General features: G+C 41.9%; 1 protein-coding gene across 2 annotated transcripts in view; it reads right to left on the reverse strand.

Moving 5' to 3' along the window:
• The window catches only part of Syn1 (synapsin I), a 74,854-nt gene that overhangs the window by 45,586 nt on the left and 4,136 nt on the right, over nucleotides 1-25,132 (reverse strand). For both annotated transcript variants that reach the window (XM_004668815.2, XM_004668814.2), the window contains exons 2-5: nucleotides 17,060-17,117; nucleotides 16,866-16,957; nucleotides 15,760-15,916; nucleotides 14,783-14,872 (exon numbers count right to left, since the gene is read on the reverse strand). In XM_004668815.2, coding sequence (XP_004668872.1) covers nucleotides 14,783-14,872; nucleotides 15,760-15,916; nucleotides 16,866-16,957; nucleotides 17,060-17,117 — 397 coding nt within the window. The remainder of the gene's footprint in view (nucleotides 1-14,782; nucleotides 14,873-15,759; nucleotides 15,917-16,865; nucleotides 16,958-17,059; nucleotides 17,118-25,132) is intronic.

Below are 25,132 nucleotides of genomic sequence, written 5' to 3' on the forward strand. Positions count from 1 at the left end.
TTATTTATTTATTTGACAGAGAAAGAGGGAGAAAGAGAGAGAGAGAGAATGGACGCGCCAGGGCCTCCAGCCGCTGCAAATGAACTCCAGATGCGTACGCCCCTTGTGCATCTGGCTAACGTGGGTCCTGCAAATTGAACCTGGGTCCTTTGGCTTTGCAGGCAAACACCTCAACCGCTAAGCCATCCCTCCAGCCCGTAGCATGTTTTTTTTTTTAAACAGTCTTTTATTTATTTATTTAACTCTCTTAGGGGGTATTTGTGCAGTTGTGTAGTATGGAATTTGTGCAGTATGTGCATGCATGTGTGCATGTGCAGAGGCCAGAGGAAAGTGGCAGATGTCCTCTTTTTTTTCACTTATCTGTATTGTTTCCTTGAGACAGAGTCTCTCACCTAACCTGGAGTTGCTGTTTTTTTTAATTGTCAGACTGGTTAAGCAGTGAGTCTCCAGTCTCTGTTCTCCATAGGACTGGGGTTATAGGTATGTGTGGTCATGTCCAGATGTTTACATGGGCACTGGGGACTTGTACTCAGGAACAATTAGGCCCCTGTAGGTCCTCATTGTGAGGCATTGTGAGGCAAATAAATGTTCATACCCACTGAGCCATTTATTTTTATTTTTATTTTATTTTATTATTTTTTCTCAATTTTTATTAACACTTTCCATGATTATAAAAATATTCTATGCTAATACCCTCCCTCCCCCCACTTTCCCTTTTGAAATTCATATCCCCTCCCCTTCTCTGTCTCTCTTTTATTTTGATGTCATGATCTTTTCCTCCTCTTATGATGGTCTTGTGTAGGTAGTGTCAGGCACTATGAGGTCATGGATATCCAGGCCACTTTATGTCTGGAGGAAGCACATTGTAAGGAGTCCTACCCTTCCTTTGGCTCTTACATTCTTTCCACCACCTCTTCCGCATTAGACCCTGAGCCTTGGAAGGTGTGATCAAGATGTTACTCAGTACTCTAGTCACTTCTTTCCATGAGCCTTTTTTTTTTTTTTTTGAGGTAGGGTCTTACTGTAGCTCAAGCTGACCTGGAATTCACTTTGTAGTTCCAGGTTGGTCTTTAACTCACAGCGATTCTCCTACCTCTGCCTCCCTAGTGCTGGGATTAAAGGTGTGCACCACCATGCCTGGCTCAATACACACACACACACACACACACACACACATACATTGGGTTTTTCAAGGTAGGGTCTCACTCTAGCCCAGGTTGACCTGGAATTCACTTTGTAGTCTCAGGGTAGCCTTGAACTCACAGCAGTTGTCCTACCTCTGCGTCCCAAGTGGTGGGATTAAAGGTATAAACCACCATGCCTGGCTCAATACACATATTTTTTGAGATAGAGTCTCATGTACCCAAGGCTGGCCTTGAACTCCTGTTAGTACTAACTCCATATCCCAAGTGTTGAGATTATAGGCATGTGCTACCATGTTTGGCTATACAGGTAAATATAAATGATGATATGAATGCTATGCTCGATTTGGTATAGGTTTTTTCTTCCCCAATTTAAAAGACAACTATGCAAGAAACAAGTATATTTGTGTTCATGGACATGCAATATAAATGCATAAATAAGTTATTTGTGCCAGGTGTGGTGGCACACATCTTTAATCCTGGCACTTGGGAGGCCGAGGTAGGAGAATCACTCTGAATTTGAAGCCAACATGAGACTACATAGTGAATTCCAGGTCAGTCTGAGCTAGAGTGAGACCTTACTTCAAAAAGCAAATAAAAAAATGATGTCATTTCTGTGAAAATAATAACATAAGGAAAGGGCATGTGAATAAAGCTTTAAAGCTATATAAAGGCAAAGGTTTTTTTTTTTTTCTATTGAAATTAATTTTACTTAGAGTTCTATAAATTAAGACGCCAACTGCAATTCCCAGTAAAGCTACTGCAAATTTATTTATCCAGGGCCTTGTGCATGCTACACATCAAAAAATAAATGAAAATAGGAAAGAGGGCTGAGGGGATATCTCAGCAGCTAAAAGTTATTGTTCGCAAAGACTGCTGGCCTAAGTTCAATTCCATAGCACCCATGTAAAGCCAGATGCACAAAGTGCCACGTGCATCTAGAGTTTGTTTGCAATGGCTAGAGGCCCTGGTGTGCCCATTCTCTTCTTCTTCTCTCTCTCTTATCCACACACAAATAAATATAAAAAACATATTTATAAAAACAGGAAAGAGAAGCCAGACATGGTAGTGTGCACCTTTAGTCCCAGTACAAGGGACGCTGAGATAGGAGGGTTGTTGTGAGTTTGATGCCAGCCTGGGGCTACATAGTGAAGTCAGCCTGGGCTAGAGCCTTGAACAAAATAAACACAAATAACATGGGGATTAGAAAGATGGTTCACCAGTTAACAATGCTTGCTTGAAAAACCTGACTGCTGGGCTGGAGGGATTGCTTAGTGGTTAAGGCATTTGCCTGCAAAGCCAAAGGACCCAGGTTCGGTTCCCCAGGACCCACATTAGCCAGATGCACAAGGGGGTGCACAAATCTAGAGTTCGTTTGCAGTGGCTGGAAGCCCTGGCACACCCATTCTCTCTCTCTTTCTCTGTCAAATAAATAAATAAAAATAAAATATTTAAAAAAACCTGACTACCCAGGTTTGACTCCCTAGTACAGATGCACAAAGTAGTACATACACCTGGAGTCTGTTTGTAGTGGCTAGAGGCCCTGATATGCATATCTCCCCCTCTCTCATTCTCTTTCTCTCAGCCTGAAAATATTAATAAGTATATGCTTTATTTAAACCAGGAAGAGATAGACAAGAAGGATGAAAAACGTGAACTAAACTATATTCCGTCTACAAGATACACATTTTAGATTCAATAAGATGTACATGAATTGGTGGGGAAAAAAACCATGTAAGTTATAATAAAAAGAGAACTGAAATAGCTATGCTGATATCAGATAAAACAAAATTTAAAATAGAAATTGTTACTAGAAAGCTGGGTGTAGTGGTGCATGCCTTTAATCCCAGCACTCATGAGGCAGAGGTAGGAGGATCACCATGAGTTTGAGGCCACCCTGAGACTACATAGTGAATTCCAGGTCAGCCTGGGCTAGAGTGAAATCCTACCTTAAAAAGAAACAACAACAAAAAATGTTACTAGAGATAAAGAACAGTTTATACTCATAAAAGGGTCAATCCAGGGCTGGTGAGATTGCTTAGTGGTTAAGGTGCTTATCTGCAAAGCCTAAGGACCCATGTACAACTCCCCAGATCCCACGTAAGCCAGATGTGCAAGATGACATATGCACAAAATCACGCATGCACACAAGGTGGCACATGTGCCTGGAGTTCGATTGCAGTGGCTGGAGGCCTTGGCATGCCAATTCTCCCCCTCCATAAAATAAAATAAAGCAAAATAAAATAAAAAGGGTTAATTCATCAAGAATATGTAACAATAAAACACATGTACATAATAACAGGTCTGAAATACATAAAACAAAACCTGGAAGACTGGATAAAGAAATACACAAGTCAGCAATAGTTGGAAATTTTAATACCCCACTTTAAAATGGATAAAACCAAAGCCAGGCATGGGGTACACACCTATAATCCCAGCAATGAAGAGACTGAGGAAGATGGGCATGGTAGCACATGTTGGTAATCCTAGCATTCAGGAGGATAGGTAGGAGGATTTCCATGAGTTCAAGGCCAGCCTGTACTACAGAATGAGTTCTAGGTCAGCCTGGGCCAAAAAGGGGATAGGGGAGATGGCTCAGCATTTAAAGGCACTTGCTTGCAGAGCCTGCTGGCTCAGTTTGCCAGTACCCATGTAAAGCCAGATGCTTAAAGTGGCACATGAATTTAGAGTCTCTTTGTAGTGGCAAGAGTTCCTGCTACACACACACACACACACACACACACACACACACACACACACACACACACAAACATTAAAAAACAGAGGCTGAGGCAGGACTCTCCTTTTTAGGAGAATCTCTCCTTTTAGGTCAACTTGGGCTACATAGTGGATACCAGGCTAATATGTAGCAAGATCCTGTCTCAAAAAAAAAAAAAAATCACGTTGGAGAGATGGCTTCGTGGTTAAGGCACATGTCAGGTTTGATTGTCCAGTACCCACATAAAGCCAGATGCATAAGGTGGCACATGCACCTGGAATTCGTTTGCAGTAGCTAGAGGCCATGACATGCTCATTGTTTCTCTCTCTCTTGCAAATAAATAAATAAAATATTTAAATGATATAAAATAAAATGCCTCTGGATATTCCCTCCCTTCCCGTGGCTCTTACAAACTGACTGATGCTCTCACAACTCAGAACCCACAACCCCATGGATGAGGGCCCTCAATGGAATGGGGCTAGGGAGGAGGGAAATGGTATGAACACATGATGAGTCTGTAAAAAGTTTCTACTTAATAAAATAGAATAAAATAAATATACAGAGGATTAACAAAGAAAGAGCGAAGACTTGACCATACTGTAGTAGAGGTAAAAATACAGCAATGGAAGATACATTCTTGTGAAGTGCACATGGAACATTCTCCAGGACAGTTTATATGTTAGACTCGAAAACAAATTCAATAAAAGTAAAAGGACTGACTTTTACATCTCAAATGAAACAACCAAAAAAGGAAATGGCAGTAAGGATTAGGGGAAAAATACTTGCAAAGCATTTATCTTATAAGGGGCCAGTAACCAAAATGTATAAAGAATGCATACAGATTAATAGTAGAAAATGATTACTTAATTAAAGTGGGCAAATAACCTGAGTTGACATATTTTCAAAGGAAATACAGAAATGGGCAACAAATATATGAAAAGGTACTTCATTAATCATCAGGGAAATTCAAATCAAATTCACTATGAGATTATCACCTCATATTCATTGGGATGGTTCCTCACAATAAGTCAAGATTTAAAAAAATGTTGGTAAGAGGGTTGAGAAAAAGATTTTCATACTGTTGGTGGGAATGTAGATTTGTGTACCCAAGGAAAACAGTATATAAGTTCCTAAAGTAATTCAAAGAAGCCCACCAATTTCTTTCCTGAATATGTACTCAAAGAAAACGAGGGCTGAAGAGATGGCTTAGCGGTTAAGGTGCTTGCCTGTGAAACCTAAAGACCCAGTTTCAATTCCCCAGTACCCAGGTAATCCAGATGCACAAGGTGGTGCATGCATGTGGAGTTAGTTTGTTGCAGTGGCTGGAGGCCCTGATGTGCCCATTCTCTCTCTCTCTCTCTCTCTCAAATAAATAAAATATTTAAAAAAGAAAATGAAATTGCTACATCATAAAGTTATCCACACTTCTACGTCTACCACAGCACTGTTTATAATAGCCACAATATTGATCAAAAGATAAGTGAATAAAGAAAATGTGATGTGATGTGATATGATGTGTGTGTATGTGTGTGCACGCCCAGAATGTCATTCAGTCTTAACCAAAGGAGAGCTCCCATTTGCCATACCACGGATAAACCTGGAGCACATTATACTAAGTGAAATAAGCCTCATATAAGAAAAATATTACATGATATCACTTACTTGCAGACTCCTTTAAAAAAGTCAAATATATAGAGATAGAGAGTAAAAGAATAGTCATCAATAAGTGGAAGTGAGAGAATGGGGAAATGTAGCTCAGAGAATACATGGTAACAGATAAGGGTAGAGTGCCATGCCCAGCATGTGTGAGGCCCTGGTCAAACCCTAGCACCACAGAGTAGTAGCAGATACAAATGACAAAAACTTCTAGGAATTTAATATACAATATGAAGACAATAGTTACCAATGTTATACTAGGGGTTTTAATACTCCATAAGTAAATATTACCTTAGGCTGCTACAAAAATGCAAATATGTGAGATGGGATAAGTTTAGTGATTATTTTATTGTGTGTGTGTGTGTGTGTGTGTGTGTGTGTGTATATATATATATATATATATATATATATATATATATATGCCACATAACATCATGGATATATGTTTTAAATATAAGCAATATTTTTTTTTGAGTCAGGGTCTTACTATATAGCCCAGGTTGGCCTGGAACTCATTTTTTAAAAATATGTATTTTATTTATTTGAGAGAGAGAAAGAGGCAGAGAGAGAGAGAGAGAGAGGATATGCATACCAGGGCCTCCAGCCACTGCAAATGAACTCCAGATGCATGCACCCCCTTGTGCATCTGGCTTATGTGGGTCCTGGAGAATCGAACCGGGATCCTTTGGCTTTGCAGGCAAATGCCTTAACTGCTAAGCCATCTCTCCAGCCTGGCCTGGAACTCATTAGGTAGTCTAGGTTGTCCTTGAATCCATAATCTTCCTACCTCAGCCTTCTAAGTGCTGAGATTTTATAGGCCTCTGCCACCATGTCCAGCTTATTACTATTATTTTAAAAATTGATAGCATTGAAATAGAATAAAGTTATGTTTTTCGTTTTTTTTTTTTTTTATTTTTCAAGGTAGGGTCTCACTCTAGTCCAGGCTGACCTGGAATTCACTATGGAGTCTCAGGGTAGCCTTGAACTCATGGCGATCCTCCTACCTCTGCCTCCCGAGTGCTGGGATTAAAGGCGTGCGCCACCTAAAGTTATGTTTTGAATACAATAAAATATAAGTTAAAACCACCAACTGAAAGAACTTTGGGAACTTAACAAATATGTAGAAAGTAAATGCCATATTCCTAAGTAACAAATAAATGAAAGAAGAAATCACAAGGTAAATGAGAAGAAACTTTGTGATGGATGAAAATGAAAAGACAACATGCCAAGACTTAAGGGAAGCAGTTAGTGTTTAGAGAAAAATTCATAATTATGCCTATGAAAATGGTTTTGGACTTGTAATGGTTTGGCTTGGACATTTTTGACTTTACAATGGTCTAAAAGCGATGTTCACTCAGTAGAAACTGTACTGTGGATTTGGAATTTCATTCTTTTTTTTTTTAATTTTTTTTAAATTTTTTATTTATTTATTTATTTTTTTGAGAGTGACAGACACAGAGAGAAAGAGAGAGGGAGAGAGAGAGAATGGGCGCGCCAGGGCTTCCAGTCTCTGCAAACGAACTCCAGACGCGTGCGCCCCCTTGTGTATCTGGCTAACGTGGGACCTGGGGAACCGAGCCTCGAACCGGGGTCCTTAGGCTTCACAGGCAAGCACTTAACCACTAAGCCATCTCTCCAGCCCTGGAATTTCATTCTTTTCCCAAACTCATGATATGCAGTACTGAACTCTTTGCAGTGCACGCATGAGGGTGAGCAATGATACTGTACAGTGCATTGTATGGACAGCAATTTTGATAATGTATTTTGTGTTTTTGCATTCCCTCATGTATATAAATGCCTATCTGTATGTATATACAAGGTATTCAATATTTTACTAAAAATAAGCTTTATGTTAAACGATTTGGCCCAACTAAAGGCTAATATAAGTGTTCTGAGAATGTTGAGAGTAAACTAGGTTCATCTATGGTATGAGGTAGGTTAAGTATCTTAAATGGACATTTTTGTGGGGACTTTGTAGTGGGACTGAACCTAGGGCCTTTCATGTTACTAGGGAAGTGCTCCATCACTGACTTATATCCCCAGCCTACTTAAAGCCCCCTTTGAATTATGATATTTTCAATTTATGAGGGTTTATTGAGACATACTCCCATTAGTAGAGGGGTGGAGTATCTATATTTAAAAGAAGATATCAGTAACTAACCTTCCTTCTTAAGAAATTAAGGCCAATTAAGGTAAACTAAGGCCAAAGCCAAAAGAGAAGAAAAGAAGCAATGAGAATGAAAGTGGAGATGATTCTTACAAAGATAGAGGGCTGGAGAGATGGCTTAGTGGTTAAGGCACTTGCCTGAGAAGCCTAAGAATGCATGTTCGAATCTCTAGGTCCCATGTACCCAGACACACAGTAATGCAAACATACAATGTCACACATGCGCACAAGGGGGTGCACACATCTGGACTTGATTCACAGCAGCTGAAAGGCCTTGGTACTCCCATTCTCTCTCTCAGTGTCTTTCTCTCTCTCTGTCTCTCTCTCAAAAATTTAATAATAATAATGATAAAAGACAGCGGGCTGGAGAGATGGCTTAGTGGTTAAGGCACTTGTCTGCAAAGTCAAAGGACCCAAGTTGGAGTCCCTAGGACCCATGCACATGCACAAGGTGGCACATGCCTCTCAAATTCATTTGAAGTGGCTAGAGGCCCTGGCAAACCCATTCTCTGTCTCTCTCTTTCTTAAATAAATAGAAAAAAAATTATTAAAAAATAGAATGGAAATAAATAGAATAGAGAAAAGAGGAATAACAGAGAAAAAAATGAAATAAGCATGGGTTGTTTGAGGGCTGGAGAGATGGCTCAGTGGTTAAAGGTATTTGTTTGCAAACCCTGATGGCTCAGGTTCAGTTCTCCAGTACCCACATAATGCCAGATACACAAAATGCTGCATATGTGTGGAGTTCATTTGCAGTGGCAGAAGGCCCTGGCAAGCCTATACCCACTCTCTGTCTCTTTCTTTCCTTGTCTTTCTCTCATTAATAAATAAAAATATTGTAAGGGCTGGAGAGATGGCTTAGTGGTTAAGGCGCTTGCCTGTGAAGCTGAAGGACCCATGTTCAAATCTCCAGATCCCACATAAGTCAAATGCAAAAAGGTGAGGCAAGGACAAGCTCTCACATGCCCACTAGGTGGCACAAGCATCTGGGGTTCCACTGCAGTGGCTGAGGCCCTAGTACACCAATTCTCTCTCTATAAAATTAAAAAAAAATGGGCTGGAGAGATGGCTGAGCAGTTAGGGTGCATGCCTGTGAAACCTAAGGACCCAGGTTCAATTCTCCAGTACCCACGTAAGCCAGATGTACATGGTGGCACATGCATCTGGAGTTCATTTGCAGTGGCTAGAAGCCCTGGTGTGCTCATTCTCTCTCTCCCCCCCCCAAATAGATAAATAAGTAAAAATAAAATTAAAAAATTTAAATTAGAAAAACATGGGCTGTTTGAAAAGATCAACAAAATTCACAAGCTTTTTTTTTTTAGTTCACAAGTTTTTAATTAAGAAGGAGACATAGGGGCTAGAGAGATGGCTTAGTGGATAAATTGCTTACAGTTCAAGCATGAATACCTGGTTCTCAGAACCCAAATACAGCCTGGTGCAGTAGTGCAAGCATCTGTAATTCCAGTTTTGCTCCAGCAAGGGTAGGTGGAGATAGAAAATCCCCAGAAGACCATGAGCCATCTAGACTGGTATCTGTAGCAGTGAGGCTCCACCTCAATCAGGATAGTAAAGGAAGATCCATACCTGAACTTGTCTGACTTTCACACACTTACCATGCATGTACCCACACATATAGAAACACACATCATATATACACAAAAGTAAATATATATAAATTCAAATTACTAAAATCAAGACTAAAAGGAGGCATTGCTATTGACATGGAAGAAGTAGAAGGGATTCTAAGAGATGACTATAAACAACAGTATGACAAATTAAAAATCACAAATGAAATTAATAAATTCCTAGAATGACAGACCTCCAAAATTGACTCAAAGGGCTAGAGAGATATCTTAGCCGTTAAGACATTTGCCTGGGAAAACAAAAGACCCATGTAAGCCAGATGCACAAAGTGGTGCATGCATCTGTAGTTTGTTTACAGTGGCTGAAGGCCCTAGCACACTCATTTTCTCTCTTTATCGGCCTCTTTTTCCCTATCAAAATATTTTTTTTTTAATTTTAAAAATTTTTATTAGCATTTTCCATGATTATAAAAAAAAAATCCCATGGTAATTCCCTCCCTCCCCACCCCCCACACTTTCCCCTTTGAAATTCCAAAATATTCTTTTGTTTTGTTTTGTTTTGTTTCTCAAGGTAGGGTCTCGCTGTAGCCCAGGCTGACCTGGAATTCACTATGTAGTCTCAGGGTGGCCTTGAACTCATGATGATCCTCCTACCTCTGCCTCCCAAGTGCTGGGACTAAAGGCACATGCCACCATTCCTGGCTTCTCTCTCCAAATAAATAAACAAACCGGGTAAATAAATAAATAAAATTTACTTGAAAGAAATGGAAAATCTGAGTAAACTTGTAATACATGAAGAGACTAAATAAAAATAGAATATTAAAATCTTCTTACAAAGAAGCTATAAACCCAATCTCTTAGAAGTTGGGCAGGAGGATTTCAGGAAGACCAGCCTGAGTTACATAATGAGTTCCAGGCCAGCCAGGGTCTCAAAAAAAAAGGGGAGGGGGCTGGAGAGATGGCTTAGCGGTTAAGCGCTTGCCTGTGAAGCCTAAGGACCCCGGTTCGAGGCTCGGTTCCCCAGGTCCCACATTAGCCAGATGCACAAGGGGGCGCACACGTCTGGAGTTCGTTTGCAGTGGCTGGAAGCCCTGGTGCACCCATTCTCTCTCTCTCCCTCTACCTGTCTTTCTCTCTGTGTCTGTCGCTCTCAAATAAAAAAAAAAAAAAAACTTTAAAAAAAAATGGGGAGGGATCTGGAGAGATGGCTTTAAGGTTAAGGCACCTGCCTACAAAGCCTAAGGACCCAGGTTGGATTCCCAGTACCCATATAAAGCCAGATGCACAAGGTGGCACATGTATCTGGAGTTGCTTGCAGTGGCTAGAGGCCCTGGCACACCCATTATCTCTATATGTATCTGCCTCTTTCTCTCTAATAGATAAATAAATAAAATACAAAACAAATAAAACCAAACTAAACAAATGCCCATACTGGATGTCTTCCTGGTGAATTCTATCAAATGTTTAAAGAATAAATAACACTGATTTTTCCCAAAGATAGAAGAGGAGGAAATACTGTCGAATTCTATGAGTTCAATAGCATCCTGGTACCAAAATTAGAAACATCATGACAGAAGAAAATTATAGGCCAATATCCTTTATGAATACAGATACCATGATCTTCAACAAAATACTGAGTTCCACAAAGGATTTATGCTATGAACAAGATCTAGTCCAGTAATGCAAATGCCTGTGTCCAGACACATTACAAACACATTTATGAACCTATAATTTACCTGAAAATTACTTAATACAATATAGCATATTCAAAGAACAATGGACAAAATCCACATGATTGTGTTAATCAGCAGCTAAATTTTTGGCAGAGTCCAACATCTTTTCATGACAAAACCAATAAAATAGGAAGAGAAGGAGAGCTTTATCAACACAAGCAGCAGTTAAACTATACCAGACTCAGGATTGTAACCTCATTACATTTATTAAGTAATTTAATTCTCATAATCTATGAGGTAGGAAATACTGTTATCTGCATTTTGAAGATGGGTAAAATGAGGCACAGGGCATTTAAATAACCTCTACAGTAAGTAGCTACTAGTTGTGGAGCTAGGATTTCAATACAGAAATTCTGGCTACAGAGCCCAAGCTATTAATTGCATTCTGATGAACTGGCTCAAAGAATGTAGAATAAGATCTGGGCGTGGTGGCGCACGCCTTTACTCCCAGCACTCGGGAGGCAGAGGTAGGAGGATCGCCATGAGTTCGAGGCCACCCTGAGACTACAGAGTGAATTCCAGGTCAGCCTGGGCTAAAATGAGACCCTACTTTGAAAAGCCCCCCAAAAAAGAAAAAGAATGTAAAATAATAATCACGATAAACATATTGAATTTCCTTAAAACTAATGATTTGATCTGTTAATTTGTATCAACAACCATAATATGTGCTACATTCAGGATTTTCAATATTAGTACCAATACTGGATTATCACTGATATTTAATTGTAATTTAGGTCATAAAATTAATCATTTTTATTTATATAAATAAATATAATTTGTAACATCAGTAAAAATTTGCAAAATGGTTGTAAACTCTCATAGTATGACTAACAATAACTATTTATGTGTAAGTAAAGTTTGACTCATAATCGTGGTACTCTTAATTTACGTAATTAGTTAGAACTTAAATATTAGTAATTATAATAGCAATTAAAGTGTTAATCACATTATTATTATTATTTTTTTGGTTTTTTGAGGTAGGGTCATGCTGTAGCCCAGGCTGACCTGGAATTCCCTATGTAGTCTCAGGGTGGCCTCGAACTCACAGAGATCCTCCTACCTCCACCTCCCGAGTGCTGGGATTAAAAGCGTGTGCCACCATGCCCAGCTAATCACATTATTTTCATTTAGAGAGAGGAAGAGACAATTGGCATGTCAGAGCCTCAGCCACTGCAATTCAACTCCAGACACTTTCACCACCTAGTGGACATGTGTGACTTTGCTCTTGCCTCACCTTTATGTTTCTGGCTTATGTGGGATCTGGAGAGTTGAACATGGGTCCTTAGGGTTTACAAGTGCCTTAAGTGCTGACCTATCTCTCCAGCCCAACCACATTATTTTTTTAGGAACAATATATTAGTAATTTTAATTTGTAACTTTGGCAATAATGTGTATCTATAACAATATATGTGGGAGGAGGGACATGCATGTGCCATGGTGTGTATGTGGAGGTCTGAGTACAACCTTTGGTGTCAATCCTCATCTTCTATTTTTTTTTCAAGGTAAGGTTTCGCTTTAGCCCTAGATAACCCGAAATTCACTATGTAGTTTCAGGCTGGCCTCAAACTCACAGCGATCCTCCTACCTCGGTGTCCCAAGTGCTGGGAGTAAAGGTGTGCTCCATCACACCCAGCTTTCATCTTTTTTTTTTTTTTTGGTTTTGGGAGGTAGGGTCTCCTTCTAGCTCAGGCTGACCTGGAATTCACTGTGTAGTCACAGGGTGGCCTCGAACTCACGGTGATCCTCCTACCTCTGCCTCCCGAGTGCTGGGATTAAAGGCATGTGCCACCACACCTGGCTTTTCCTCTTCTATTTTGAGGCAGGTTCTCTATTGTTTGCCACTGCATACACCAGGCTAGTTCTATGATTCTCCTATTTCCAACTCCCATCTGGTCTATGTGGGCTGTGGGGATCTGAACTTAGGTCATCATGCTTCTGCAGCAAGTACTTTACCCGATGAGCCACCTCCTCAGCCTTATAATGTCTTATACGACATGAATAGTTTGATTTATTTTAGTAATTATACCTTAATTCATAACATAAATACTAATCACTTATATTGATAACTGTAGTCCATAAGAGTAGTAATAAATTGTTATTTGTTATGTTTGATATTAGTAATGATGATTTGTATTTGGATATATTTCAAAACAGACCCTTATAGCTGAGCGTGGTGGCGCACACCTTTAATCCCAGCACTCAGGAGGCAGAGGTAGGAGGATCGCTGTGAGTTGGAGGCCACCCTGAGTCTACATAATGAGTTCCAGGTCAGCCTGAGCTCGAGTGAGACCCTACCTCGAAAAACAAAACAAAACAAAAAAACCAGACCCTTATAATTTGTAATATTGGCAACAATTCATAATAATGCCTATAATCTTTTTCTTTTAATTAATTTATTTATTTGAGAGTGACAGACACAGAGAGAAAGACAGATAGAGGGAGAGAGAAAGAATGGGCGCGCCAGGGCTTCCAGCCTCTGCAAACGAACTCCAGAGGCGTGCGCCCCCTTGTGCATCTGGCTAACATGGGACCTGGGGAACCGAGCCTTGAACCGGGGTCCTTAGGCTTCACAGGCAAGCGCTTAACTGCTAAGCCATCTCTCCAGCCCTTCTTTTTTTTTTTTTTTTTTTTTGAGGTAGGGTCTCACTCTAGCTCAGGCAATTCATTATGTAGTCAGGCTGCCTTCCAACTCACAGCGATCCTCCTACCTCTGCCTCCCAAGTGCTGGGAATATAGGTGTGCATCATTACACCTGGCTATAATCTTGGTGAGGCTAGTAAGATTATTTGATTTCTATATAGCCATGCCAGCTTCAAACTTGGAATTCTCCTGCCTCCATCTCCCAAGTATGGGGATTACAGTCTTGTACTACCATACCTGGCTGATTATTTGATTTCTATTAGGAATTATAATCAAATTCATGACATTGGTATTCATAATTCAAATTAATTACAATAATTGGTAGTATTTATGATAACTTATAATGCTAGTTTTATAATATGAATCAGTAATTAAATCTGTTTATAAATAATTTAATATATAACAGTGCTACTGACAATTTTTCTTGGTAGTGAGAGTTTGAAATATGCGTGAAATTTCTATCAGAAAGAATATTTCATATCAGTAACAATGATTTATTTGATTTCTATATACACCATAACTTGAGTCTATGTTAACTCTATCAATTTACAGTATAAATGCATTTGAATACTGCAAGAGTAGAAAATGTAAGCAAAAGATTTGATAAATACTGGGATCGATGTCTTAGTTCATACTTGAAACCATTAGAAAATTCATGGTACAGGTTGTCCATCCCCAATCCAACATTCCAAAATTTGAAATGTTCCAAATTCTGAAAGCTTTTGAGAATAAACATGATTCTACAAGTTTAATACTTTACATGTAACCTCATGTGGCAGGTAGCAGTCAAAACATATGCTCACTAAAAATACTGTATAAAATTAACTTTGGGCTCTGTGAATAAGGCATATATGAACCAAATTAATTTTGTGTTTAAACTTGGGTTTCATATCCCAAATATCTTATTTTGCAAATACTTCAAAATTCAAAAAACAACTGAAATTTGAGGAACTTAGTGCTCTAAGGAGTTTGGACAAAGGATACTTAACCCGTATGATATAACCCTTATCACAGAGCAACTTCATGCCTCCACATGCTTGTACCAGCAACACTGTGATATCATATCATTGAAGATGCAACCATTGGTAATATTGTAGTAGTCCTGATTTTTCCCTCCTGCCCACTTTAATCCCCAGACTTACCATCTCTTTGTGATTGGGGTAGAAGGTCTGATCAATTAGAGGGAATTCCTCTGTCCCCAGTTTCTTGTGCAGTCGAACCATCTGGGCAAACTATGAGAATCAGGAGACATGGATCAGTGGGCTCTTTACCTCAGAATAGTCTCCAAGCTGGCAACCCAAGTGCTATATAGTTTGGGCATGGAATGTTATCTAAAGAAGCATTTATTGAATGCTTATTCCCCAGAGTGGTAATATTTGGACATGGTAGATACTTTAAGAGTTAGGTCCTAGTGAGATGTCTTTTGGTTCACTGGCGGTTCATCCTCCAAGCAGTCTCTTCCTCTTTCTCTTTTACTTCCAGGTCACAAGGGGAGTGGCTTTTTCCTTCTTCCCTGCACATCCACCATGATGCCCCTGCCTTACTACAGGCCCAAAGCAACTGGGTCAATTCATCATAGACTAAAACCTCTAAAACTGTAAACCCAAATAAACCCTTTGTCTCTTTTTTTGAGGTAAGTTCTCGCTCTAGCCCAGGCTGACCTGAAATTCACTATGTAGTCTCAGGGTGACCTCGAACTCACAGTGAGTCTCCTACCTCTGCCTTCTGAGTGCTAGGATTAAAGGTGTGCACCACCATGCCTGGTTACATCTTCTCTCTCTCTCTCTTTCTCTTCTGGTTTTTCAAGGTAGGGTCTCACACTAGGCCAGGCTGACCTGGAACTCACTATGTACTCTCAAGGTGGCCTTGAACTCATGGTGATCCTCCTACCTCTGCCTCCCGAGTGCTGGGATTAAAGGTGTGCACCACCACACCAGGCTCTGGTTATGTTTTCTCTTTATAAACTGGTTTATGTCAGACCTTTGGTACAGTAAAGGAAATCTAACTAACACATTAGACTTCTAACATTTTACTTTCCAAAAGTCACATAGTGGCTCTAAGCTCACATATGCACACATGAGCTGTCCCATGCGCAATAGCAACCTTCCTTGACACTTACCACCCAGGGCTTGTCACAGAAGTTGTAGACAGAGTGCAAAGAGTTAACACTGGGGATTCCAGCATACTGCAGCCCGATAACCAAACTGCGGTAGTCTCCATTGCGTGCCATGCTGAAAGCGTGCTGACGGATCAGCACAAAGTCTGGCTTCAGAGACCTGGGGGAGGAACATGGGTAGGAGTGTTGAGCACACCCCTCCCATAAGTTCCCCACCACCCTTCGGAATCAAGACTGAGTTTCGAAGTCTTCACAGCTCCAAGAAACTGCAAAGTGGTTTCTTTCCTGCACACATGCACAAGCTGGTCCTTCTGCCTGGAGCATGTTCCCACCCTTTCCCCATCTGGTGATTCCTTTTCAGCTTTCCTGTCTGACAAAGGTCAGTAGCTCAACCCACTCAGCTCTGGCATCTCCCTGATCACAGTCTCTGAGACTACCAGCTGTCTTCCAAACATGCTGCCCAGAACAGATCCCAGCCTCAGAGCCTGTGTGGGCTGCTCCTTCTGCCTGCACCCCCCTGCCCCTTATCTCCTGCCAACCATACCTGCATGGATCTCTCCTGCACCTTCTAGAGGTCTCCCTCAACTTCTTGTCATGGTACTGGACCACACTATACAAATTTCAGACCCCACCATTATCAAACAAGCCTTACATCTGCTTTACTATTCTGCTTTTTTCTTTGCACGTCTACATTTTCTTATTTATTTGTTTATTGCCTATGTCCCAGTGGAGGACATGTTGTGAGGAAAGAGGGTTCTTGTCTTGGGGCGTTGCTTTGTTCACCACTAGGTCCTTCAACATGCAGAACACCTCTTGACACAAAACAGTTGTTCAATAAATGTTTGTTGGGTGCCAAGTGCAAAGGGCAGCACCTGACATGCATGCAGTAGATGCTAACAAATATTTGATGACTAATAATTGAAAAGTTTGCCTTGTGGCCTGCTGGGATCCTTGGCTCTTCAGAAGAAAGGTTCTTTCCTCCATATTCTGTGCATAAGGTTTTGCTCATGGAAGGGTAGATGGGGAGCTGATAACTCGCCCTTAGCTCTAAGAGAGTTTAATGACTTTACACCTCTCCCATAACAGCAGTGTGCTTTCATGATACTCACCGCACAACTTTGACCCCATTCCGAAGAACCTCCATGTCCACAGAGAATCCACCATTGGCATGAGCCACGAGGTTAAGATCAGAGAATTCCGCCTGGGAAAGAGTAAACTTGGTGATTTGTCCTCGTATTATAAAAGTCACTGTTCAATTTGCAGTCTAGACAGTTGATCCCCAAGTCCACCCACCACAACTTACCTGTTCTACTTTAATGTCAATTTCTCCATGGATTTTCTTCCCTTTGAAGTATTTTGCCCTGGAGAGGAAGGAAGAAGGGCACATGCATCAATGCTCAGACCTCAGAAAAGAAAACTACATCCAGGTTGGTCCCGTCACCCCTTTTCCCCTTCAGTGCTGCTACAGGAAACCATGTAATGCTTTGCAATTGTTGAAGTACTTAGAAAAAAATCAGCCATGCATTGTGAACAATAAAGTCCACTAGAATAATCAAGGAAGCATATAAAAGATATTGTAAACAATGAAGTGTGTTTGTAAACCAAAGGCAGGAGAATTTCCCAAAATATGGTCTGCTCATCACATCACTATTGTAAATGTTCCAGTGAAAGCTTTGCAAAATGAATGGAGCCATGTCATTTATAACAGACTTTGAACTGCATAGAAGCCTGTAAGTGGCAAAGAACCTCAGAGAGAATAAATGCATGACGTGTGTGTGTGTGGTTTAGTGCCTTTCAGCGCCTGTGTGTGCGTGTGTGGCCCAAAGCTTTTCTCTCTTCTCCTTTCCTAAAGAGAAGCCCCTTGCTCATGGGCGTCATCTTCTGTGAGGGACACAACAGCCATGGGTGGGCGGTTGCACCTGCACAGGAGCAGCAGTTTGAGGGGTGCAGGCTAGGGGTGGTTGTAAAGAAGCTGTAGCTAGCAATGATGGGGGAGGGAGGAATGTAGCCAAGGAAGAGGGGAAGCCACAGGAAAGGGAGGAAGAGCAGTAGCAGTTAGGCACATCACAAACTGCTACGTCATTGTCCCCAGCTAAGCTCAGTTTCCAGCAGCTGCCTCCTACCCGAGGCTTAGAATTCCTCCCAGAAAGAATTCTTCACAGCTGGAAGCTTGTGCCCAGTCAGGGTTTTCATGGAAGTGGGATGGCAAGAGGAGGTACACCCCCCTGGGGCCAGGGCCACTGGTCATTGGTATGTACACAGTTAGGGTCTCTGCCACATACACACTACACAAATAGGCTTTGATGGTATCACTGACATACCCAAGCACAGCTATTTCCTTTTTCTTTGTATCCTTCTTTATGCCTCCCGTTTGGGCAGTCTCTCTCTCCTGGAAATTATCACTGTTCCCACACAAGAAACGCAAGAGAATTTCTCTCATATGTACCCATTTTTTTCATCTATAAACTGATGGTGAATGCGAACATACAGCAATGATTTTCAAGGGTTTTTGTTGTTGTTGTTGTTTTGTTTTTCGAGGTAGGGTCTCACTCTATCCCAGGTTGCCCTGGAATTCACTATGTAGTCTCAGGGTGGCCTCAAATTCACAGAGATCCTCCTACCTCTACCTTCTAAGTGCTGGGATTAAAGGCATGTACCACCATGCCTGGCCCACTGTTTCTTTCTTTAAAAAAAAAAAAACTATATATTTTTTATTTTCAAGGAGCAAGGAAGAGAGATTGGGCATGCCAGGGCATCTTGTCTCTACAAACGAACCCCAGATACATGTGCCATTTTGTACATCTGGCTTTCGGTACTAGGGTACTGGGGGTCTGAACCCAGACCAGCAGGCTTCTTGTGACCACTTTGTAACCACTGAACCATCTTCCCAGCCCACCAGATCAGTTGGCCAAAGTACCATCCTACTTTGGGTACAACCTGCTACAGAGCACTTTATGTGGTTATAGCAGTGCCTCATGGGCTGACACACCATTCTCCCCCCTCTCTCTGCTCACAAATAAATAAGTATATATATTTAAAAGATGTAATGTGAAACATTTCCTCCTGTAATGGAGAATAATATAGCAGTTACGGGGATTTGAGCGCAGCGGTGACTTTCTGATGGGGGACTGTAATAGGAATCTGGTGTGGGACTGGAGAGACAGCTCAGCGGTTAAAAGTGCTGGCTTACAAAGCCTGATGGCCAGGGTGTGATTCTCTAGAGCCCATGTAAAGCCAGATGCAAAAAGGGCCACATGTCTGGAGTTCGCCTGTGGTAGTAGGAGCCCCCCCCCTTTCATTCTCTCTCAAATAAATAAGATTTTTTAAAAAGTCCTGGAATCTTGTGTGAATCAGCTGGTGAAACATCCTTAATCCTTGACAAGTGTGAGGGACATGGTAACCAGGCTGGTGCTAAATGCCACTGACTAACTGCAGAAAGATTTTACAGGCTGGCTTGTGGACAATAATCACTAGTTCAAAGCAAAATGTGAAAGGAAGAGGACCTCCCTGGCTACATTTAAGGAAACCCTAACCTACAGCCAAAGGGCAGTCAGAAGGAGGGACCAAAATTCAGGCTTAATTGTTACGTGTGGAAGAGCTTCAGAGAGGGGTAGATTTCTAGGTTTCTCTGTCTCCTACACCATGCTGAGAACCCTAATAAGATAGGTACGGGATCCTGAAGACACATGCAGTTAGATTCTTCTTGTTCTTCAAGGTAGAGTCTCACTCTAGCCAGGTTGACCTGGAATTCACTCTGTAGTCCCAAATTGGCCTTGAACTCATGGTGATCCTCTTACCTATGTCTCCTGAGTGCTGGGATGAAGGCTGTGTACCACCGCACCCAGCTTGCAGTTACACATCTTGAACTTACACTGACCAGAATCGAGTGTGCCTTCAGAAGCAGCCCATTCCCCTTATCAGAATCTAAACCTTCATTCTGCATGAAGACAGTGTAGAAGACTTTGAATAAAATAGATGCCTTATAAGTCAGGGGTTGCCTTCTCAAGATCAACTCTCAGTTACTATACTGGAAAACAGACCAGTAACCAGGTCCTGCTCACAATGGGTTCATTGGATACAGACAGTCACCCACTAGTCACTTTCCTGGCCTACTCCATTGGAATAAAAGCTATTGCAACAGAGAAATCAAATGACAGCCTCTGAAATTATATATAAACTTTCATGCCCCTACCAAAACAGTAAATTATGGTTGGAGGTATATGTCAGTGGCAGAGTACTGTTCTATTTTAAATATATTTTTAGATTCATTTTTATTTATTTATTAGAGACAGAGAAAAAGGGAGAAAGAGACAGAGAGAGAGTGAGAGAGAGCGAGAATGAGAATACCAGGGCCTCTGGCCACCACAAAGGAACTCCAGATGTATGTGCCACCAGGTGCATCTGGCTTACATGGGACATGAAGAATTGAACCTGGGCCCTTAGGCTTTGTAGGGATGTGCCTTAACCACTAAGCCATCTCTCTAGCCCCAGAGTACTATTTTTTTTCAAGGTAGAGTCTCACTCTAGCCCAGGCTGACCTGGAATTCACTAAGTAGTCTCAGGTTGGCCTCGAACTCACGGCGATCCTCCTACCTCTGCCTCCCAAGTGCTGGGATTAAAGGTGTGCACCATCACGCCTGGCTCAGAGTACTATTTTTTTTAAATGAACCCCAAGATGTATGCATCCCATTGTGCATCTAGTTTACATGGGTCCTGGGGAATTGAACCGTGGTCCTTAGGCTTCACAGGCAAACTCCTTAACCACTAAGCCATTTTCCCAGCCCTCAGAGTACTATTTTAACATGTATGATTTCTGGTTTTCAAACCCAACACTGGAAAAAAGAAAATCTAAAGCAATATTGGAGCTGGAGAGATGGCTCAGTGGATGGATAAAGCGCTTGCTATACAAACACAAGTATGTGAGTTCGGATCCCCAGAATCCACATAAAAGTCTGAGGCTTTGGCAGGCATCTGTAATTCCACTATACCTACAGTGAGGTGGAGATGGGAGAATTTTCCAGAAGCTTCATGGGCCAGCTATCCTGGTGAGTGCAGTGGTGAACAATGATAAGAGATCCTTCCTCAAGCAATGTGGATGGTGACAACCAATAACTGAAGTTGTCCTCTGACCTCCGCACGTTCACACACACATACATAATATTATACGTATTCTGGGAGGTGATGACTGCCCAGAAAGGTCTAGAGGATGTCAAGTGTTAGCCTCATCTTATCTCCACTGAATTAACCAGTTTCGTCTCTGAGGAAGTGGAACAGATCTAGAGAATGCTTGTAGACTAATGTTAGAGTCACATAGTTCCCCTGGTTGCAGCTGCCATACTGGACATACTGTCATTGCTATAGTATATTAATAAGACATCAAGGATAGCAGGTGGCCGCCAATTGGGCAAATGCATTCTTTTTCAATTCTAATTTAAAAGAGGACCAGGGCTGGGTGTGGTGGCGCATGCCTTTAATCCCAGCACTCAGAAGGCAGAGGTATGAGGATCGCCATGAGTTCAAGGCCATCCTGAGACTACATAGTGAAGTCCAGGTCAGCCAGGGGCTAGAGTGAAACTCTCCCTCGAAAAATCAAAGCAAACAAACAAAAAAGAGGATCAGAAATACTTCACATTCACATGGGACTAACAACAATAATACAATATTTGCTGATAGTCTCACCATAGGCTATATCCTTCCTTCCTTCCTTCCTTCCTTCCTTCCTTCCTTCCTTCCTTCCTTCCTTCCTTTCTTTCTTTTTGAGGTAGAGTCTCACTCTAGCCCAGGCTGAGGTGGAATTCACTATGTAGTCTCAGACTGGCCTTGAACTCACAGTGATCCTCCTACCTCTGCCTCTCAAGTACTGGGATTAAAGTTTAAAAAAAATTTACTTATTTATTCATTTGAGAGGAGAGATGGGGAGGGAATGAACATGGGTGTGCCAGGGCTTCTTGTGCCACTTTGGTGCATCTGGCCTTATGTGGGCACTGGGGAATTGAACCCAAGCCGTTAGGCTTTACAAACAGGAACCTTAATGGCTAAACCATCTCTCTAGCCCTATATTATCTCTCTCAATCTGTGTCCTAATGTATCCCAAAGGAATCTTCTCCATCTGGACATCCCACAGAATATCACACTGGACCATTATATCATTTACATCATGCTGATTATGCAAGATGAGTAAGAGATCGTTAGCTTACTGCCTTGATAAAACACATGGACTTGGAGCCCAGAATGGTTGCATATGCCTCTAGTCCTAGCACCCAGAAAGCTGAGGAAAGAAGATTGTGAGTTTGATGCTAGCCTGGGCTGTATAGCAAGTTCCAGTCCATCATAGGCTACATAGCAAAATCCCATCTCAAAAAGAAAAATAAAAAAAATCTACCCATATGCTGCAGAGGGCAGGAGGGAAACCATACAAAGACTCAAGGGTCTGCACATTAATACTACTTTTAGGGATCCAGTGGTCAAAAGCATGCCAGGACAGCAACTCCAAAGAATAGGGCAACACAATGTATCTCATACCTTCCACTGTGAAGAGAGCACAGCAGCAGGCAGGCCTCTTTCTGGTTCTGGAAACATCACACTCTATGCCTGGAAATACTGCTCTGACCCATGTTTCAGGTGGCATGTAAAGCTGTCATGTCTGAGTGGAAGATCAGAGTATAAAAGGGCTCTGCAGCAGATCTACGATGTGGTGCACAGTCCTGTCACTTAGACCATATTATCTGGCAGGTCCTTTATTACTGGAGGTGCCAGCAGTGGGGAAAGATGCAACTGGAGTCTATGAGGAGCCCCAGTAGGAGACCCCGGGGTTCTGGAGCTAGGCCATGCCATGTGTAGCAGAAAGTTAAATGCCGTTTTTGTTCTTTTTGAGGCAGGTTCTCATTATGTAGTCCCAGATGTCTTGGAACTTGCTATGTAGTCCAGGCTGGCCTCAAACTAGTGATCCTTCTGCCTCAGCCTCCCAAGTGCTGGGATTACAGGCTTGTGCCACCATGCCTGGTGGAATTATGTGCCTTTTGAAAACTAGAGTCTACTGCAATAGTGCATCCTAATACAGAGACAGAATACTTGATCATAGAGTACCAAGTGACTGTGCATCCAGGACAGCACACTATGAGCTGAGTCTGGCCACACCCACTGAGAGGTCAGATGGGCTCAGCAGCCAGGATGGAGCCTATGCAAGGCCAAACAAGTTGAATGAACAGGTAAACTAGATCCCCACGTCATCCACAATTGTTATGTTGATACCTGTCCCTCAGCTAAGGGACTCCTTCCAACCAACTGATGTAAGAGAGAAAAACCTAAGCTTGGTTCACAAATCGATTGTCTTGGTCTGTGGGTGGGTGCCCGAAACAATGTCCACATTGGCTGTACTAGAGTCCCACTTTGAGTTGCCTTGGACGATGATGACAGAGCTGCCAATGGCAGATCTTCAAGCTGTATACCTGGTAAACTATTTCATCTGAAAAAGAAGTGGCTCAAGATTAGAATATGCTTATGGACATGGTGCATGGCTTTGGCCAGTTGTTCAGGAGCCTGGAAGGAAAGTAATTAGAAGGTCACGGCAGGCAGGTCTGGAATACAGGACTGTGGGTGGAACGTATGGGAGTGGGCAAAAGGGAAGGAGAGAACATCTTCATATTGTGTGCTAACACCCACTAGGCGCCATCTACCATAGAAGTGGTACTAGGCAACCAGGTAGACAGAATGAGTCAGCCAGATGATGTCAGCCAGCCTCTAATCAGCCACCCCAGTGCTAGCAGATGGGCACACAAATGAAGTGGTAATAGCAACAGAGATAGAAGCTATGTGTAAAGCCAACCTTCCAGCCTTCTAGCAGCAGAGACCAACATTAGATTGCTGATATGACTCCATCCCTCAAGACCAACCAGCCACTTGGGGAGAGCCGACTACTTTGGGCTCTTCTATCCTGGAAAGAATAGTGATCTATTTTGACTGAAATATTCCATATATAGTTCTTCTTTTCTGACTGTAAGACTTTAGCCAGCATCATTGTCCAACGGTTTAAGTAATGTTTGATCAAGCAGAATGGGATCCCATATACAAATAACATTGCATCAAACCAAAGGACACATCATTATATCAAAGTAAAGGAATGCAAAGTAAAGAGGTGCAAAAGTGGTCTGTGACCATGGAGTCAGCTGACGAGGTTACATACCACACCGCCCAGAAGCTGCTGGCCTGAGAGAATGATGTGGCTTCTTGCTTCTCTAAGACCTTATTGTGGAGATGATATCATGCAAGAATGGTCACTGTCTTCCTAAACATGATGTAAGCCCTAAAACCGACAGCTATCGTATGTGCTGTGTACCTAATAGGTGGAGTATATGAGTCTGGGAAGTCAAAGGTCAAAGTGGGAGTGGCCCAGCTTACCATCAATCCCAGTGATCCACTTTTGGAATCTGCTTCCTGTTCGCTCAGGGCTCTGCAAGGTTAGAGGTCCTGGTTCTTCAAGGGGGGGACACTGCTACCAGGGGACACAGCAAGAATCCCATTAAACTCTAAGCTATGATCACCACCTGGCCACTTAAAGTTTCTCATGACAAGAAGACCTTGATAGGAGGAGGTAAGGCTGCTGGTACACATCAGGGGCAAGGAAGACTATATTTGGTGTCCAGGTGATCCACTTGGACATCTGTTGAATTCCTTGGTCAGCTTTCCTGGTCAGTGGACAAGGGAGAAGCCAGAGTCTGAGAAGGGTATAGGGAGATGGGCTCAGGACCCCTTCAAAGATGAGGGAATGGATTGCCCACCAAGTAAGCCACTGAGACCAACAAAGGTACTAGCTGAAGGTGAAGGGTCTGCCTCCAGGGAAGCTTATCTAAGGAAAGAAGCCATAATAAAAATACAGCTTAGGGCTGGAGAGATGGCTTAGCTGTTAAGCGCTTGCCTGTGAAGCCTAAGGACCCCGGTTCGAGGTTCGATTCCCCAGGACCCATGTTAGCCAGATGCACAAGGGGGCACACACATCTGGAGTTCATTTGCAGTGGCTGATAGCCTTGGTGCGCCCACTCTGCTCTCTTTCTCTCTGCCTCTTTCTCTCTCTGTCTGTTGCTCTCAAATATATAAATAAAAATAAACAAAAAATTTAAAAAATACAGCTTATATGACTCACTATAATATTTACATAACCACCCATACTATATATATTATATAAGACATGTTTTACAACAAATAAGATACATGATATGCCTTATATAGCACATAAAATATATGTGTCTCTAGGATATATAGTAGAATCTACATAAGGATACACATATAATTGGAATTAAAGTTTCAGATGGACATGGTAGCATCAGTTAGTAACCCAGGACTGGGGAGACCGAGGAAGGAGGGTCATGAATTTGAGGCC

This window comes from Jaculus jaculus, chromosome X, assembly GCF_020740685.1.
Source record: "Jaculus jaculus isolate mJacJac1 chromosome X, mJacJac1.mat.Y.cur, whole genome shotgun sequence".
Lineage (NCBI taxonomy): Eukaryota > Metazoa > Chordata > Mammalia > Rodentia > Dipodidae > Jaculus > Jaculus jaculus.